This window comes from Haemaphysalis longicornis, unplaced genomic scaffold (assembly GCF_048455015.1).
Source record: "Haemaphysalis longicornis isolate Haplotype H1 unplaced genomic scaffold, Haemaphysalis longicornis Haplotype H1 scaffold_10, whole genome shotgun sequence".
Classification (NCBI taxonomy): Eukaryota; Metazoa; Arthropoda; class Arachnida; order Ixodida; family Ixodidae; genus Haemaphysalis; species Haemaphysalis longicornis.
The window spans coordinates 43,604,682-43,623,530 of record NW_027526204.1 but is presented as its reverse complement, the minus strand read 5'-3'; the positions used below and the strand labels follow the sequence as shown (position 1 = coordinate 43,623,530).

Genomic DNA, 18,849 nt, shown 5'->3' with positions numbered 1-18,849 from the left:
CTAGTTTTGCTACAACTAAATTTACAGACCACGCAAAATAAAAAAAAAACAAAAAAGAAACAATGGTGGTGGAAACTTCTTGCTGAGCTGTGACTTTGGCAGGCAACAAGTAAATGTGAGACAAAATGCCAAAGCTTCACTTCCAAGTAATCCCTTCTTACAAGCTGTTCAGTCTTCTCCTATGACAGGACTGCTGTAAAAGGGGGTGCACAGTCCATGAGAACCAAAGAACCGTGAAACTAGAAGACTGCGTTTTTGTGTTGCCTATCTCTCAGAACTACATTCTTTGTATCCCCTGGGTCTTATCCATGGAGAAAGAACAAAATAGGAGGGGAAACTGAGCTTCCTGGGGCAGCCTGATAACGTCACAAGCACGTGGCGAACGTCAAGTTTCCGGCATCTGGCGGCAAGCGAAGGAAGTGCGTGGTCATCGCCACGGCCGGCGCGCGTTCTGTTCGCGCCCGCCCAGTCCAACTCGGCCGTGGTATCGCGTCGGTATTTCGCCGGACCGCCGAAACATTCCGTGGCCGAAGTGAGCGTGTGTGCGCTCTTCTGCGTTTCCGTTGGCTGATGAGCCCGCCTTTGCAATTAAATTTCTGTCGAATTAACTGGCCGGTACGAGCGAATAATAGGGGCATTTTCTTTGCGTAAGCAATCTTGCGCGAGCAGCTAGCCCAAAATACAAACCTGTAAACGCAAAAAAATGTAAACGCTGTAAATGCCAGCCTTATCTCGCATGCGATGCACTCGAAGCAAGTTGAGTGCACCGGCCAATTTATTGGACAGTGCACTGAAAAGTGCCAGCATCACCGACGTTGCGGGATGCCAACCCGTGCACGCGCGCGTGCGCTACACCCAAGATAAAAGCGCGTTCCGTCCCCGCGTGGCGCAGCAGCTTGAGCGCATAGCGATTCACGCCCTGTGGCGAATGCTGCAAACAACAGTATTGCTTTAATACATTCAACTAGGTGCCGCTGTCAAATTGTTCGCCGCCGCAGCTGCAGAGCTCCGTAGGTCACCATAGTTATCATTGTGACATTATCATTATGACATGGTCGCTCGATCGCACCAGCCGCAATGGGCGTTTCCTCTCCTATATACTCTTGCTCCGTGGTCTTATCCAGCCCACGAAAAAAAAAAAACATTTACAAACCCTTGGTGGCTTCAAAATGCAGTACCAGTGCCAAAATAGGCCACATTTTACGGCACTGCACATTGCCATATTATAAATCTCCATACAACCAGGAGCTGTCATCTGACTGATGTTCTGAACGCGAGCTCTTTCCCATTCGTGTGCGTGGTCTCAAAATACTGCCAGTGGCACAATTAGGGGGGGGAGAGTGGTCTTAACACAACTTCTTTTACTGTATTTACTCGATTATAGGGCACCCGTCGTGGTGGCTCAGTGGCTAAGGAGTTGCGCTGCTGGGCAAGAGGTCGCGGGTTCGATTCCCGGCCGCGGCGGCCACTTTTCTGATGGAGGCGAAAAGCAAAAACGCCCGTGTGTACGAGATTTCGGCACACGTTAAAGAGCCCTCCACTACAATGCGCCTCATCGCCTGCATTGCGTTGGCGCGTTAAACCCTACAATCCAATCAAAATCAATCGATTATAGGGCGGTCACGAATATAAGGCGAGGGCGCAGTTTTCAGAGTAAAAAAAATCGCCATATATATATATCCTGAGCTTCAAATATTAGGGCGAGGCATGACTTTGAGACGACGGATTTCGAGAAAAAAACCTCAACTTATATTCGAATAAGTGCGGTAATTTTCAAGTGAACTTTGCAGAACTTGTCAGCCTTGCTGCTTTTTCCCCACCGATTTCAAACACGCCATTATTTTTTCGAAAAGTCAGTTAGTTACAAAGATAATTAGAGATAATCAGTCATTTTTTTTGGTCAGACACTAGGCAAAACATTGTCGGCCCTAAACCTGCAATCTTTACTTTCTCCAATACAATCAACCCTGATAAATGCAATAAGGGAATCGGTTTTTTGGTGCATTGCTTGGAACTAACTTTACAGTTTATTAAACTTCGGTGTTTAAAAATGGGCACTCAATGGTTTGTCGCCACTGGAGCCACCAAAGTTTAATGAGCTTTGTGTAAAGTTTAACCCTTTCAGGGTCACGGACGTACATATACGTCCTCTGCAAACACCTTCAAAATGGTCAATAACGTATACGTACGTCATTGCTTGTATGTCTAAAAAGCGCGCCTTTTTTGCCAACTTCTCTCGCTTGCCATGTGCTGCCACACTGCGGAAATACGTCAAATTATTTTCTTGCGCCAATGGCTCCTTTTTAGTTTTTATTATTTACTTCAGCGGCACAACGGCTATCGCTTGCGCATCCGGTAACGAAGGGGCGCGCCGGGTATCGCCCACCTAAGGCCCCTTACGCCCACCGAGCGCCTCTCGCTTCTTGCGCCTGCCACAGACCAAGGGCGCCTGCGAAACTGATGAGGCTCTTTTCTCGTTTTTTTTTTTGTATTTTATAGGAGCGGTGCGCCGTCTATCGCTCGTGCATCCGGCCACGTGCCCGCGCGCAGCAGCTGGTTTCGGTATCATCCTCCGGGCGCTTCCCGGTTTTTGCGCCCGCGAAACTGTCTATCTGATTTCGATTCACTCAAAAGGTGCCGGCTTGTTACTCTCGTTTCATTAAGAATTTTTCTTGTGTTACTCATGAATAAACCACACGTATTTTTTTTGTCACTTTATGGTCACCCTAAAAAAATTACGATAATTTTTTCCTCGAAATAGATTCATTCGAAGAATTTAAATCAGCAATAACAAAAATCGAACCTGCGGGGTCGCATTTGGCGAAAAAATATTCGACCCTCAAAGGGTTAAACAACTTGGGAATCCTTGATTAAAACAAACGGGCATAGCTTGATTTTGGCTTGGAGAGACAAAGACAGGGTGAAAGAGAGGGAGGCAGACTCACTTGGCCAGCACCAGGGATGTCCAGAGCAGCAGGCCCAACATGGCACACACCACACCTACCAAGATCTGCACGGGGGGACATAAAAACAAGTTCGGGTCGATTCGTTCCCACGGACACCTAAGCGGGTAGGCGTGGCCACAGTCCCCACTTGAAAGAGCCCCAGAACCCGCTGGTACACAGGGAAGGACAGAGCATGAACAAAGTAGTCTGCTTCATCAAAATACAGTTGAACCTTGTTATAAGAGACATGGATGTAAGAGACAAATGGGTATAAGAGACACTATTCACCCACACGGTTGGCTGCCCTATCTTTCGCATTAAATTGACCTCTTTTATAACAGACATCGGATGTGGAAGACAGTTGGTTATAAGAGACAAGTCATCCTTGAACTATAATCAATAATCTTGCTTGTAACAGACATTTTAACTTCAGATGCAGTGCCACCAGTCACTAATTGCAGTTGCTTCCATTGTGGAAACACAGGTGGACGACAGACGCCTGCAGTCGCTATTTATTATAACTTCGGCAAACACACAGTGGTTCAGTCAGCTATGAAATGACGATGAGAATCCCTGCCAATGGAAATGCAACTGACAGAAGTGGTTGAAGCTTACTGCCATCCATTGGAGCGCGACCGCGCATGCGGGCTCTCTCACTCGCGTAGCTCCCTATCAAGAAGCATCGCAGATGTTGAGTCCTGCAAGCGTAATGAATAGCCTGAGCACACAGCGGAAGAAGCTGTGCACTCTGGCTATTCATCAGGCTTGTGAACTCAACATCAGCGGTTCATCTTCCCCGAGCAGTGAAAAGAAAGAAAGCTTGTAGGGTTGGTTATAGAAGCAGTGTAAATACAGTCATGAAGCAAACAAAGATTCAGAAATGTTTCATGAATTCTGGGGGCCAAACATAAATTATAATAAATCTTTTGCAACATGCTGTAGCATTCTTCTGAGCTTATTTTAGTCATATGGTGCCCACATTAAACTAGGGTCTGATTAGTAAATGAAAACATGGTTCCCTGCTAATAAGAGACATCTCGTATAAGAGACAGAAACTGCTCCCCGGTACGTGTCTCTTATAAAGGGGGTTCAACTGTAGATCACAAAAAACATGTTGATAAGGCACCTGGATTCATCGGACTCCGTTACAAAATTTAAAAAAATACAATCCTGGGTAAAAAGTGGTACACTGTCACACACAAATGAAAATAACTGGCAGCACGTTACACTGTTTAGTATGTTTTAACAGTAGTGATTCTTAAGATTCAAATTAACGGTTCCGGTTTACTGTACTTGATCGAAGAGAACACCCAATCGATGTCATTTGTCTAGAGAAAATACAGCTTCTGCTACTGACTGGATGGTCCATCACTGCACCAGCCCAGACCACCGCATTGCAATTCCATCTCTTCCAGTTTCTCGGATCTAAGAGAGAAACAAAACTAAGCCCAGTCGCGCTCCTGCAACGGCCGAGCAGTTGGATTCCATTCCTCTCAGTGCCGAATGCAACCAAACCAGCTCTTCGCTGCTGCATTCAATTACCGACAAATGCAACGCACAACGCTGGCTATTGGGGAGGAGATTTTAGAGTGGCGCCCCTAGTGGCGCCTACGAACAACTGAATAGAGGGGAAACAAAGCAGACGACACAGGTTTTTTCACATGGCCGAAGTCGTACCGTATGTTTCAGGAGAACGATATTTAGCCATTTATCCAATTCTAGGGAGCACTTTTGAGTATATGTTGATCTGAAAGAATTACTCAAACTGCACACATTTTCCGAAAAGATTTTGCTCGCTGTTTTACACCGTTTTGTCCGAACTAAAACCCCACTTACCTAACATTCAGCCGTCCCTCTACGAGAGCTGCCGTACTCAGTCATTCTTACCATGGCTATGAGAATCCGTACAACTGTTGCACGAGAAAAGTTACTAAAAGAAGAAACAGAGGAGCGAAGTCTCCAACGTTGTTTAGTTCTCGGCGTTCGAATGAAATTCCAGTTTGAAAAGAAACAGCATTCGCGTCGGTGTACTGGTCCCCCGACAGGTGCAAAAATTTGTCTCCCCCACTGAACACAGTCCCACACAGTAGACCCTGAAGGCGGCAGAGTTATAATACCTTCACAGGCTTTCACACACTATACATGAGCAAATACGCGCGACCCTGACCTGGTTATATTCACATGAAAAGCTCCGCTAAGTTCGCTAATCGCGCGCGGATATAAGAGCCACCGAACCGACCGAACTGCCCTAACGGCTGCCCGCGCTTTCTTCGCATGCTGTCGTTCAGGAGAGGGGAACAAAAAGAGCAGTGACCTTCCGCATTTTTGTGTGTTTGTATTGATTCCGACCACCCAATAAGCGCAGAGTGCTGGGGAAAGAATAGAGGGGGGTGGTGGAGGCGGCGGCCAGATTCCCCCTCCGTATCGTCTGCCTCAACGTCAACTTGGCTTTCTTTGTAGGCATTTATTTGCAGACAGCCACGGGTCGCGTGATTGTTTAGACCAATGAGTGTTCGTGTCGCGGCGACAGCTTCTGTTTCAAACGTACTGGTTTTCTCGACGTGCTAAGGCTGGGCGGGAAATGGTCGCTTATCGCTCGTTGAGTTAGCTCGTCTGTGTCGGTGTGCAGTGTGCCCCATGGAGTTGTGAAACTGTGTACATCTCGTGGTCTGCCTTGAATTACCTGTGCTTGTTCCATCACTGTCTGCGTGTCAGCTCGCCCGTCTTATATGCGCTGCCGGCTCTCCGTGCGACGACGTCTAATGACCATTGGATACCGACTCACACAACAGTGTGTGGTACGTGTAGCGCTGCCTATTTTGTGCGGATTACGGATTACGGGTCGTCCGCGCAAGGAGCGTGTTTTGTGTTGCTACCTGTATGTACCGCGGTCCTGACTCTTGCGCAACAAGTGCAAAATTGAAAAGAAATCGTTCTGTGTTATTGTGCTGTGCTCGTTTTTTTTTTTTCTTTTTCGTTCGCCGAGCCGTATCCTGGCATTTCTTCATCAGCGCTTTCACCTTGGAAACATCAGCTTGTTTTAACGGTGGCCTGCGGCATGAGCGTTGCAGGCGACCGGCGCTGATGTTACTTGTACGCGTGTTTAATAAAATGAACGCGTTTTTAGACCACTCTCGCGGGCCTTGTTTTGAAGTGAAAGTTGCTAGCAAAAATAAAATATTATTAGAGCAGCGTTTGGCGTGTTCAAGTTTCATTTCGCCGTAGCGTGGAGTGTGGGGTATCAATCGTCTTCGCAAGCGGGGCCTTATAAATTGCCGCTCTGACTCGCGACTCAATTCGTAGGTATGGAACTTACTACGAACACACAGGGTTCATCAAAAGTGACCTAAATCCAAACTTCTTTTGTGCCCGGTAAGGCGGAGCGTTCAATGGGAATTATTGAAAAACTTGAAACTTTCGGCGGCTTGTCGTGTTCACCACGGGTAAATTGTCCAACGGAACAGCTGTTCTTTAAAAAAGCCACTGTCTTCTCACTGCCGCGAATGATTTCAAAGCCTTTTGGGTCGACTTTTCGTGTCTGTGGTGATTTCTGCACTTGTTATTTTCATTTCCGTCTGAGATGTGCCTGAAACACTTTGTACTGAAGTTTACTACAGACCAAGACCAACGTTCCTTCAAAATTTCAGCTTTGATATCGAGAGCTTGCGTTGGGTTTCCGCCTGCGGAAAGCATTGCAGGCTAATGCCTGATGTGCATTTCGTAGATTTCAACTGCCCCACTGCGCATAATTTATCCCGTACATTAAAGGAATCTTGTTTGACCGACCAGTGCCCTATAGAAACCTACGTATTTTTGTCGTTTGTTTCCCCTCTATAGAAATTTGACCGTGGCGCCCCCTAACTTAAGCAGCGCCACCTATAGGGCGATCTCCTGGCCAATAGAAAATGTGCCGGGAGCTCCAAAACTACCCCCAGTGCACCACTCGCGTTGGCAACAAACCTTATGCAGGAAGAGGGGGGTCCCAGTGGCTAGCTTTCATGGCAGCAGCAAGCTTCCAAACAAGCAACAGGCAAGGGCGGGGTGAGCAGTCAGCGCTTTGCCTGTCCTTTGTCCTTTATGCAAGCGTGCATTCTTTGGGAAAATTACGCACCAACATGTTTGCACCTTGAAAGCTTTTCCAAAGTTGCTGGCAGGCACCCATGATAGTGATTGATTGATTGATTGATTGATTGTAGGGTTTAACGTGCCGACGCAACGCAGGCGATCAGGCGCGCCATAGTGGAGGGCTCCGGATTAATTTTGACCACCTGGGGATCTTTAACGTGCGCCGAAATGTCGTACACACGGGCGTTTTTTGCTTTTCGCCTCCATCAGAAAAACGGCCGCCGCGTCCGGGAATCGAACCCGCGTCCTCGCGCTCAGCAGCGCAACACCTTAGCCACTGAGCCACTGCGGCGGGTCACCCATGATAGTGGCTGGGGGGCAGTTTACAATGGGAAAATAAGCATTCCTGGGTGTGGCAGCTGAGCCCGTGCACATCAGGACCCGATTGTTTTGTGTACAGAACCTCTAAGCGGGCACATGGGTCTTTGGGATTGATTGCTCAAAAAAGCATTGTTTAAGTATCTCTTTTCTTCAGTTTCCATAGTTTTTCTTTCTTTTCGAAAAATAGGTACTTGAGCGATACGGGGTTCTCATAAAAGCCATACAGAGAGAGAACTCTTTAAAGGGGCCCTGAAAGGCATTTTGAGCACACTAAATAAACTTGCGCAACCGTTAGATTGGGTCGTCAACGTCCTCTGTGCCAAGTATTACTCTTTTACGCGCAGCGGAAAGCTCACACTTTTGTTGCAAAGTTTGTCGTTTTTTTCTCACCCTTTCCTTCGTGTTTTTGGACGCCGCCATCTTCACATGTCTACATCATCAATTCCCAGATGTTCGTCATGAGCTAGACATCCTGCTATTGGGCGGCTTTTTCACGCACTTCCGGCAAAGAGATAAGTCGTCTGCTCAGCGTCGGCTCGCCGGCTGATCTGCCAGCGGAGTGCCGGAGTGCTTGGGCATTTTACGACAAACGAAACAAGTGTAAAACAAACGCTTAACCATTTTTATTGAATGCAACACGGCCATAACACGACATGGATATTCTCTTACCTGAGTACGTTCCATAAAGAAAGCGTTCAAGCCCCGTGGCACTTCTTTCGTGCAATCGCAGAGAACGCCCTGAGCAGAATGCCCGGGTTTGACGCATACATTTTATTCAGCTTCAAAACAATCCAGAGATGCGTTTCTAACGAATACAACGTCACAACATGCGTTGAAAGTCTGAACCACGACTGACAGAGGATGGGTTGCCTCCTGCCCGTCGTAAATTCGGTACTCACCTCGCGCGCGGTTTGCGGGGACGAACAGCAAGTCACTTAACTCTGGCGCACAAGCCGATGGCTTTTAGCCACGCACACTGCACATACCCCATGCGAGGTTGAGTCGTACGTCGCTCGAGAAAGATTATCCAGACCATGGGAAGAACTATCCACCCGCAGAAGCACAACGTCGCATTTCATCGCGAAACAAAGGCGTCCACAACACACACACCATCGCCTCCTGTAATGCCAAACGCATCTCGCACTTCCCAATAGGAGTGGGTGGTACGTCTGCAGTACCCACATGTCGCGAGATGGGGCCCCAAGCTGAACCGGGATCACGCAACCGTAACTGACTTCTAGAGCGCTTTGTGCCTTGTTTCTAGGGCAACCGATGTTTGATATTGTCAAAGAAATGGTGCTCGCTCCAGCGCTATAGAAAGCTCAGAGCCGCGGAGGAGCATGTTTTGCCAACGTTGCCGCTCTCCACCACGCGTCGCCCCAAGCTGAACTGGCGTTTTGTGCACGGGTTCTGTATAGGTTTAAAATGTCTTTTTCACATGCCGCCGGCAGGAATTACCACCGCCACAAAATAAGACCCGGCACCAGCAGGGCCACATCTGATACGGCGCTTTTTGGATAAACAGTGCGCTGTGCATCCAAGGGAGCGAGCGCAGGATCCTCCCCGTGTGGCTGCGAGTTCGCCGCCGATAAAGAGTCGCGTGCCGCCGATAGCAAAGTTCTGCAGCAACGTACACCGCGAAAGGGCAAGTCCAGGCCGCCGCACATATGCGGCCAGATTTTTCGTTCGCTTTTCCAGCCTTGAGCGGAGTGCGTGCGGGATTCATGGTGTCAACAAAGCTTGCCCGTAGCAGACGACAGTCTGAGCAGCGCAATAGCGGAAGTACGTCACCGCTGCGGAGCGCAGCATCATGGGAGGCAAGGCTCGCGCGCCGTCAACAGCGGAGAGTAAGTCGAAAGGAGGAGGAAACTCGGAGCGACGATAATGCGCGGTTTTTGATTTACGATTTCTCAGCTAATACTCATCGCTTTAACAAAATTCTTGCGGGAGGAGATTGCAAATACATTGCTTTATTTGGGTGCATGTACATCCATGCATCGGCGGAAGGTATTTCAGGAAACCATTTAATGTGGGCTGGAGAGGTCAGCTCTGCTAGCGGCAGTGCTTGCGACGCCAGATGGAGGTGATTGCAATGCAGTGATGTGAATGTGAGAGATTGGGAAGGCAACGAATATAGAGAAAACAAAAGTTAAATAAAAAATGGCACACAATGAAATGCAAGGAAAAAAAAACTTCAAATAAAGATAAGTAAAAAAAAAAAAAAGCGAGTGGAGCCCAGGAAGCGGGCAGCACCTAAAAACAAAAAGGAGTCAAAGTGTACATGACGACCCAAACACGTACAAATGTAGCTATGCGCACAATGGAAGAATTACAAAGCTTTGTCTAGTCCAGAATACCGCAAAAAACGCAGCAGAATTTTTGTTCCTAAAGATGAGTCATTGTTGTTGGCCCAGGGTCCAAGAAAGCGACACAACTGAAGGCTTGCTCCACGTCGTACACGAGACAGGCGGCTAGCCGCTGTTACTCGCGCAGCGGCAAATCGCGGGCATATACACAACAAGGGCTCGGTAGTCTCGCGCACAGCGCACGTGGGGCACAGTGGTGAATCCTCTCACCCTATTTTGAACTTGAAGCTTCGGGTGTAAGCTACAGGCTCGACTTTGACAAAATACCAACATGGTTTTCGCAGAGGGTATTCTTGTGACACACAGCTCGCCGGTTTCATTCATGACGTCCATTCATCTCTTGACGGTGGATCCCAAGTCAACGCTATTTTTCTCGATTTTTCGAAAGCTTGATGCACTGCTTGGAAGTAATTTTACAGATCAATAAACTTGGGTGTTCGAAATGGGCCTTAAAAATGGTTCCCTGCCGCTGGTGCCACCCAAGTTTAATGAGCTGTAAAATTACTTCTAAGCACTGCATCAAAAAACAGATTCTCTTATTGCATTCACCGAGTTGATAGTATTGGGAAATATAAAGATTACAGTTTTGCGACCGACACTGTTCTATCTAATGTTCGTCCAAAAATGAATAATTATCTCTAATCATCTTGGGAACTAATTGACGAACTCAAAAAATAACGGCACATCTGAAACCAGTGCAGAAAACCCACAAAGACTGACAACATTCACAGAGTTTACCTAAAAACTGAAAGGAGCTGTTTTAAGAGCAGTGTGTCTCAATTACAACTGACGTAAAACTGTACAGAGTGACCCACTGCAATCCAAATTTCACCTCCGAGCGCGTGTGCCCTAGCATCACTAAACAAAGGCTTTCAGAGTATTGGCACTCTGTTTCTCGCATTCTTATGTGCCATTTTGTTTCTGGTTCTCTCTCTCTCTCTCTCTCTCTCTCTCTCTCTCTCTCTCTCTCTCTCTCTCTCTCTCTCTCTCTCTCTCTCTCTCTCTCTCTCTCTCTCTCTCTCTCCCTCCCTCCCTCCCTCCCTCCCTCCCTCCCTCCCTCTCCCTCTCCCTCTGATGTTAGTTAGAGTCCGTGTCACAACAGGCGTTGGTTTCGTTGGGAGAGATGGCAACACTGCAACAAGCCAGAAACAAAATGGCCCCCAGACGCTTCCAGGTGCACGAAGTGGCGGTACTCTCAAGCGTAGCTCGTTCAGTGGCGGTAGCGTGCCCTGCTGCCCCTCACCTGCAGGGGCCGGTAGAGGCATCGCATCTTGTACAGGCAGCTTTCCCGGAACTGGTCCAGGCGACGCTGCCGCTCCTCCAGGGCCCGCAGCTGCTCTTCGAGGGCGGCCCCGTCCAGGCCAGCCGTCTGCTGGCGCGGCCCCCCGCCGGAGGAGCCGTGCCGTGCCAGGGCCTCCAGCTGCGTGCGCACCGCCTGCCGCTGGTGGCCCACGTCCGCCGCCTCCTTGGCCGCACTCCGCTCGCCCATGATCAGCCGCAGGGGCAGCGCCGACAGGCCGAAGCCCTGGCCGAGGACAGGAGCACTCAGAACCGAGCCACCCGTTTCGTATCCGCAAATTATACCACGCATTTTAGTGCAACACGGACAACGGAAACACTGGAATGGGAAGTCACACAAAGCTGCCGTAGGAAACTTTGCTTGAAGTTTTATCGACTGATTGATTGTAGGGTCTAACATACTGATGCAACTCAGGCGATGAGGCGCGCCGCAGTGGAGGGCTCCGGATTAATGTTGACCACCTGGGGATCTTTAACGTGTGCCGAAATCTCGTACACACGGGCGTTCTTGCTTTTCGCCTCCATCAGAAAAGCGGCCGCCGCGGCCGGGAATCGAACCCGCAACCTCGTGCTCAGCAGCGCAACGCCTTAGCCACTGAGCCACCGCGGCAGGTAAATGCAAATGCAAAGTCAGTCATTGACAAGATGGTTTTACGTTATGCGAGGGCAAATTGGTGCATGCGATAATGTGAAACCGCCAGATTTCTTCCATGGAACCACCCCAAATTGCACATTTTGAATTGGAGGTTGGGCTTCACTGCATAACACCAGCACCGCGCGTGCTAGCATTTTTTTTTTATATCTGAAAAACTGTTCCGCGCACGTTGACATTTTTTTAGGGCGTGTTTTTGAAGAGTTTCCCTACAAAATGTATATTCTAATTTGTTTCTACTACTGGTGGTTTGTTATACATAACTCCTTTTCTATCATTTTTTTTCGACATTTTGACAAAAATTTTGATTTTGATATTTTTTTTCACAATTATGATATATGAAAACATTTAAAAAACTGGTGTTATTGGAACGGCCGTTAAATAATATGCATTTTGTGTTCCTGTAATTGGTGCCGAACCAATTTTTTTTTATCAGAAAAAAAAATGTTTTCTTGGACCCCTAAAAATCGGTCAATTTTCTTGCGGTAATAATAATAATAATAATAATAATAATGTTTATTCAAGCTCTTTTACACGCTAATATCCAGCCCGCATAAGCCCGAGTGGCTTGTGTGCGGGGCTGGGCAGTCTCGGCTAATACAAAGAGCCGAAAGAGAAACACCTTGGTGAATAAAACAATTCTATAAAAAAAAAAAAAAGGCACGCAAAAAAAAGAACATGACTGTAAGAAAAAAAACGAAAGAGTTAAAGGGACAGACAACCGATTTTCGTCGAGTATATATTCTCTATCCCAAATGAAAGGGCATCACTTAAAGCACCTTGACGAGAAACGGCTTTGCTGATAACGCCCTAGAACTTTTTAAATCGAAATTTTTAGATCTGCGAGCCGTATGTGTCCCTCCCAAAACTAATGCTGGCAACCATGACATAGAGTAGCTCGGCAACAGACTTTTGTCTGTATGCGAAATGAAAAACGATATTTAAAAACTTGTCCCCAGCCAAAAAAAGTTTGAATCGCAGGCCTTCCTGTTCAGTTATGTGTTTTTTAATGCAACGGTCTATTTTGCACGAATGCGCCATCTGTTGGGATAGACGATAGGTAGAATCTGGCTTCACGTTGTAGAGGTGGGAAGTTCGATTCTCCCCGGGCGCACTGTATGTTTAGAAATACATATACAATTTAACCTTGTACAAATACTTGTGTTGAAAGGTTTTCAATGCGTACATAAACGTTTCACCAGTTACAGTAGCTGCTAGGTTTGCAGGTCACGTGACAGAGACACATATTGTAGTGCCAAGTTGCGACACTACGAACTGCCACCCTTCCGATTTCAGGAAGTTTGCTGTCAAATTAAAATTATTTCCGCCGATTTGTTTAGAAATTGCTTGTGGTTACCGGGCTATATAAAACGCTGGCTTTCATGTGAGCTAGAGAACATATACGCGACAAAAATCGGTTGTCTGTCCCTTTAGCACTCACAATACCTTACACCATATTACACACAAGAGCACAAGTTTACAGAACACGAAAGCTGCAATTTTGAGTTATTTCTCTGCCGCACGGCAGCCCGAAGCACCATGTGTGGTAGTTTTCATTAGTTCAGTACTTATACGACACCTCACATGCATTCGACAGTTTGTTGGGCCGCTATGGCCGGTATTCAATGGCGTGGAATGCATGCAGGCAACCATGCGAGTGCGCCGCCACATCTGTGGCCAAGCGTCTGTTGCTAGGCGATGTTGTGCGCACGGCCCCAAGATCAGGCACCCCTCTTCTCCTCTATGCAACCGTGTTATTGTTACGTCGAGCTCCGTGGGATGGCGGTACTTGTCCATGTCCGTGGCGCATCGGCCATGTCTGTGGCCGTTTCCAGTGTTGCCAAGCGAAGAAATTGACCGCTAAACTTTTCAACGAATACCATCTATAGAAAGGGAAATAACCTAATATTGCCATTTCCCTGGTCCGTAAACTGTTAATCATGGCTGTAGATGATACTAATGCCACCCCCATTGTATTGTACAGCTATACGTAATAGCCAAACATGTCAAAAAAATTACGAATAGTCACCATTTTGACCGAATAACAAATAAACAAAAAATAAACAGGAAAAAATAAAATACATAGTAGGCAAATATCTAAAAAAATAACTAATAATTACCATTTTGACTGCAATAATAAGTAAAGAAAAAAAATAAAGAGGTGCCCACATATCTCGCACATTTCATAAAGTGCAAGCAAACACCCATACACACAGATGCACACCTATTGACACAATGTGAAACTTGTAGGCTGCTCAACACCAGGGTGCAAGGACCGCTTTCCGTCACTCCCCCCCAAGTGACCAGAGCTGATCCAGAGCAGTGCCCTCTAAGCGAGGTACGAGATGCCACCCACACTGTGCAGCTCAATCGCCCTTCCTTCTTTTCTCCGTGCGCCCAAACCATGCCTCAAAGAAGGTGCACAGTCCTGTGAACGGCATTCCCAAAGCAGCTGCCATGGTATAAGGAGCGGGAAGTCTGAACCCGTGCCCTTGTTAAGGCCCACAGGTCCCTGACCTAACACCCATGGCTTGTTCACAAGACCAGCCCACTTCTCAACCACATGCAGCCAGACAATGCGGCCACCAAAACTCCACACAACCAGCATTTCTACCACTCGTTGACACAAACTTCTGTCAGCTTCTGCATAAATTATCCTAATGATCACTGTAATCACCACTCAGCGCTGTAATACTCTTCACAGCTGGTTACCGGTTACGGCACCTCCACTGCGTGACAGTGCGCACCAGAGAGATTCTGAGGTACATTATCTGCCACTGTCTGGCAAAGCTCGTCAACAGGAGAAGCTGGACTTCACTCGCATGCTCAAATGTACTTGGTGTCGAGGTCAAGGAAGAAAAACAAACCCGCGGGATGTTTTTTGATGCGCTTGACACGATTCTGTTGTTCTTAGGCGCACACAGACTCTAGCAATGAAGCATTTCTTGTAGTGTGAGAGCTGAGCGGTGAAGTTACAGCGGAGTAATGTGTCCGACTTTCGGAAATCAATTTCCGGTTTGTGGCCAACTTTCCTCTCCTTTATGTTTCACTCTCGCAGCAACGAAATGCCTGCAAAAGCGAATTCTTTGGCTTTCCCCGGTGTATTCGTTATTGCGTGGTTCGACTGTAGTGGCTTGTGCGTGTCCAGAGAGGAGGAATCAGCGGGAATGAGATGACCAAGTGGTGCCACCGGCCTGTAACCGGTACTCACCGTGTACACGATGACCAGAACCAGGCCAACCAGCACAAAGAGGGAGAGCAGGAAGCTCAGCGAGTCCTCACCACCTGCACGTGAGTCACCACAGGAACGGCATCAGTGGTGATGACTGACAGCAAGAACACAGAACACTGCATACTGACACGCTTTCTGCACAAGAGATGCTCTTCAATCTCGACACGGCTGCCCCTCTGTAAACCCCAAACTTCCTGTCAAAGTGGTTAATAGGAATGGCCAAAGGCAGGAATGCAGCTTTGGGGAACAATTATTGGTCGAAGATGTGCGTTGGGCGACATTAAAAGGACAGCCGAACCTGCTTCACAGGTCTTCATTTGCAAGGGCAATGCAAAGCTTGGAAGAAACCATGGAAAAGCCATGCGAGCATGGAAGAAATCCAGCGTTCCCATCCACTAAGTCGACGGTCCCACATATAGCGATTGTTCCGACCAAATCGGGAAGACAGAGAGCTTGAGAAAACCGCACAGTAGTGAAGTTCGTGTTGAGTCTTTGCCTTTGCCACTCTGCCTCCCCTTCCTGAATCAGTTTGCTAATTTCAGTGCACTGCCTTTATTGCAAGTGCAAGGAAAGCAAGGAACGTGTCCTTCACTTGCGCAGTGAATTGATGACAAAGCAGCGCATTCTGCCCTCTTTACTTGTTAACTGAAGAAGCAACCACTGCACTGCCTCAACGAGACCTACTCGGTGCAGCGTATGTTTACAACGCAACTGTCAATGGAAGACTCCTGCCTGGTTTTAACCGTTGGCAATATGACCTGCTCCATCATTAAGGCAACAAGGAGAGCTCATGTGACAACAGCAGGAAAGCCGTGGCAATACGGACTGGCTCCCTTGCCAGGCTCACCTCACCAGTTTTACTAAGGACCAATCTCTCCTCCACAGCACTCAATCACAATGTCTCCCACAGCCCAGGGGCTGCTTCAATACACAAAACGTCCCCTTCAACACCTGCAGGCTCTGAAGTTCACTGACGCATTCCAATAGCGGCCTTGGTAATGTGCTGCCCCATACGCAGCCTGATAATCCAAACGCATTTGTGTTTGTGCCGGCAGAAAGCTAAGGAGGACCAGCAAGGGCAGCAAAACTCACGGCTGGCGGCCAGTTCGTCGACCAGGAATTTGATCTTGTCCCACTCGGTGCTGTTGCTCGCCGGAAGCTGACGCAAGGGAATCACTGCCCTGCACGGGGAAGACGACGACGCCAGGGTGGTCAGCCACGTTCTCTCACGCACTTCGCCTCTCTTCGTTTCCTTAAAAGCAGGCTAGTGGAGTTCTCAGGGCACTCTGCTAGCTAGTACCACCAATTAGGCATCAAAGTTGTTCGTGTTTCGCATCTGTGGACACATTCAGCACGGCTGAGAAAAAAACAAAACAAAGTCCCTTCCACCTACCGTATTTATTCGAATCTAGGCCGGCCCCGATTCTAAGCCGACCCCCGAAAGTCCGAAGGCGCGAAAAAAAAAAAACTTACCTCGAATGTAGGCCGAACAAAAAGGCGAGGTCAGCGTTCACAAAAAGAAAACACGTTTATTGAACATGAAGATGCGGTGCTGGAACTCAATCAGTTTCTCTTCAAAATCACCGGGCAACTTCTGGACGATTGAGGTTCGACGACGGAGGCTAAAGCCGAAGTGCTTCATGAATTTCTGTAGCCAGCCCCGACTGGCTTTGAAGTGTGCCCGCGATAAGCCTCGTTCCCTTAAAAGCTCCCTTGCTTTTGCCTGGAGCACTTCCGTCGTTACTGGAAGGGCAGCTGCTCGCTGCGTCTGAACGAAGTCAGCCATTGCTATCTCCATTTCATGGTGACGGCGTTCTCGTGGTCCGGTGATTGCCAACCTCGTTGCGGCGCACGCAAATATCCTCTCCCGTTGCGTCCTCCAACCACGGACATTTTTTTCATCCACGCCGAAGTCCCACCCGGCTTGAACGTTTGACGACAACTCCGCAGCTAAAACAACTTTTCTTTTAAAAGCGGCACTATAATGGCACCGCTTCTTTTTGCGCTGTCAAACCCAAACGCCACACCGCACGCAGGCCACTGTCCGCACAATTAAAAATGGCGGCCTATGGCCCTTAAGTGGCTACTGGCTCGTCTAGTAATGGCTACAATACTTTCTTTTCTGGGTGGCGCTAGCTGCGCGCCACTTCCCTAGCTCCCTTGGCGCTAGCTGCGCGCCACTTCACTTGGAAATTGGCGCGTATTTTAAAATCCTCGAATCCAAGCCGACCCTGGAGTTTCATATATCAGTATTTCAAAAAAAACTATCGGCTTAGATTCGAATAAATACGGTAATAATGACAATGGTTGAAGAGCGAAGCTTTCTTACAAGCCAACATCAAATGGCGTAAAAACAAAGTCCCTTCCGCCTAACAATGACAATGGTTGAAGCGCGAAGCTTTCTTACAAGCCAACATCAAATGGCGTAGTGCCAAAATCAAAGCCGCTGCAACCAAAGTCTAAGCATCAACGATCAAAGTGCAAACTGCCTGCAAGTCAAAGTACAAACTTTGATGACAGCAAACGAATCCCTCACAAGAAAGCTGAGCTCCCCCTCCCCCTCACCTGTTCTTGGCGGCAGATCATTATGACCTTACAAAATCCAAACTGCCCCAGTCCAAGGCTAAAGCCCATGCAACGAACCCAAAGGAAATTCTGAGCGACCCAGATGCAAGGATGTCGCAATCAGATGGACATTGTCTTCAAAACACAATCAATCAATCAGGGTTTTCCGTTAGTATAAATTGCAACTCTTGCGTACAGGCCAATAGCTTGACAGGCAGGCATTAAGGGTTCTCTGGTGCCTCGAAGAATAAGCCACCTCAGGCCTACATCCCAACAAATGGTGTTGGCCAACCATAAACACATCATGTGCTCCAAAAGCCAGTTTACTTGTTAGCTTTCTCCTAGAGCTGCTGAATATCAAACTTGGGATTGCGAATTGAATACGAATAGCACAAACTGACTGCAAATCAAATACATTATTTTAGAATACGAATATTTTCGCTTTACTGTGTATTCTGTGCTTGAAACCTAAATGCACAACTGGGTGTTAAGTTAGGAATTAGGAAAATAATGCAGAAATAACAAGTAAAAGATTAGGACAAGATGGCAAAGCGGTGGAACATAAATCGCGCATACAGTGCCATGAAGAAATGAGGGTTCCTTAACATGTTGTAATCACGCGAAGCATATCTTACTGGCTGTAGTTCCTCAAGTCTGTATATACAAAGAAGGTCCTTGACAGGTAACCACTCATGCCACTCTGTTGACCAGAAACTTCACCTTCAAGAAACCCTTATGCATGTAGAGTCCCACGCCAGCAAACATGCCACACAGTTAGTGTACCCTTCTTACGCACAAGGCTTACACACATTTGGCTTTTTTGCACAGCGTCGGTGCCGTGCAGTGAAGCTTGCAAGTAAGTGTGTCACGAGGCAGAGAAAGCATTTATTGTTCTGTTAGTCATACATTTCGAACATTCCAAAACTTTGAATGGCAAAAGTTTGCCATGAATAGAATCACGTTTTTCATAAATTAATAAATTCGAAATCATTGAATGGCAAAACTGCGCTCCAAATTAAATCAAAATATTTGCAAATTTTGAATATCCGAAAACTTTAAACGGCAAAAGTGTGCTGCAAATCGAATGGAAAAAGTGTTCACAGTTTTGAACATTTTCACACCTCTTGCACTCTCACTTCTTTGCCCCCCTCATTCACAGCCTCCCCTTCACATTTTGTACATGCACAAGACTTTTTCCAGACACAACTCAACTGCCACTTTTTATTAAACCTTCCAAACCCTGCAAACGCAAAAGAAATCCAGGCGTGTGGCACCATAGCCGCTCATATTGGTGATCATCTTTCAATATACTTATTCATGAATAATTTAACGCCAAAGACAAAG

General features: G+C 47.4%; 1 protein-coding gene across 1 annotated transcript in view; it reads right to left on the bottom strand.

The window, feature by feature from the left end:
- LOC144158413 (putative lysosomal cobalamin transporter) overlaps window positions 1-18,849 on the bottom strand; it is a 42,536-nt gene that overhangs the window by 11,294 nt on the left and 12,393 nt on the right. Inside the window, exons 5-8 of the mRNA XM_077689286.1 lie at window positions 16,033-16,121; window positions 14,920-14,993; window positions 11,001-11,282; window positions 2,946-3,010 (exon numbers count right to left, since the gene is read on the bottom strand). Coding sequence (XP_077545412.1) covers window positions 2,946-3,010; window positions 11,001-11,282; window positions 14,920-14,993; window positions 16,033-16,121 — 510 coding nt within the window. The remainder of the gene's footprint in view (window positions 1-2,945; window positions 3,011-11,000; window positions 11,283-14,919; window positions 14,994-16,032; window positions 16,122-18,849) is intronic.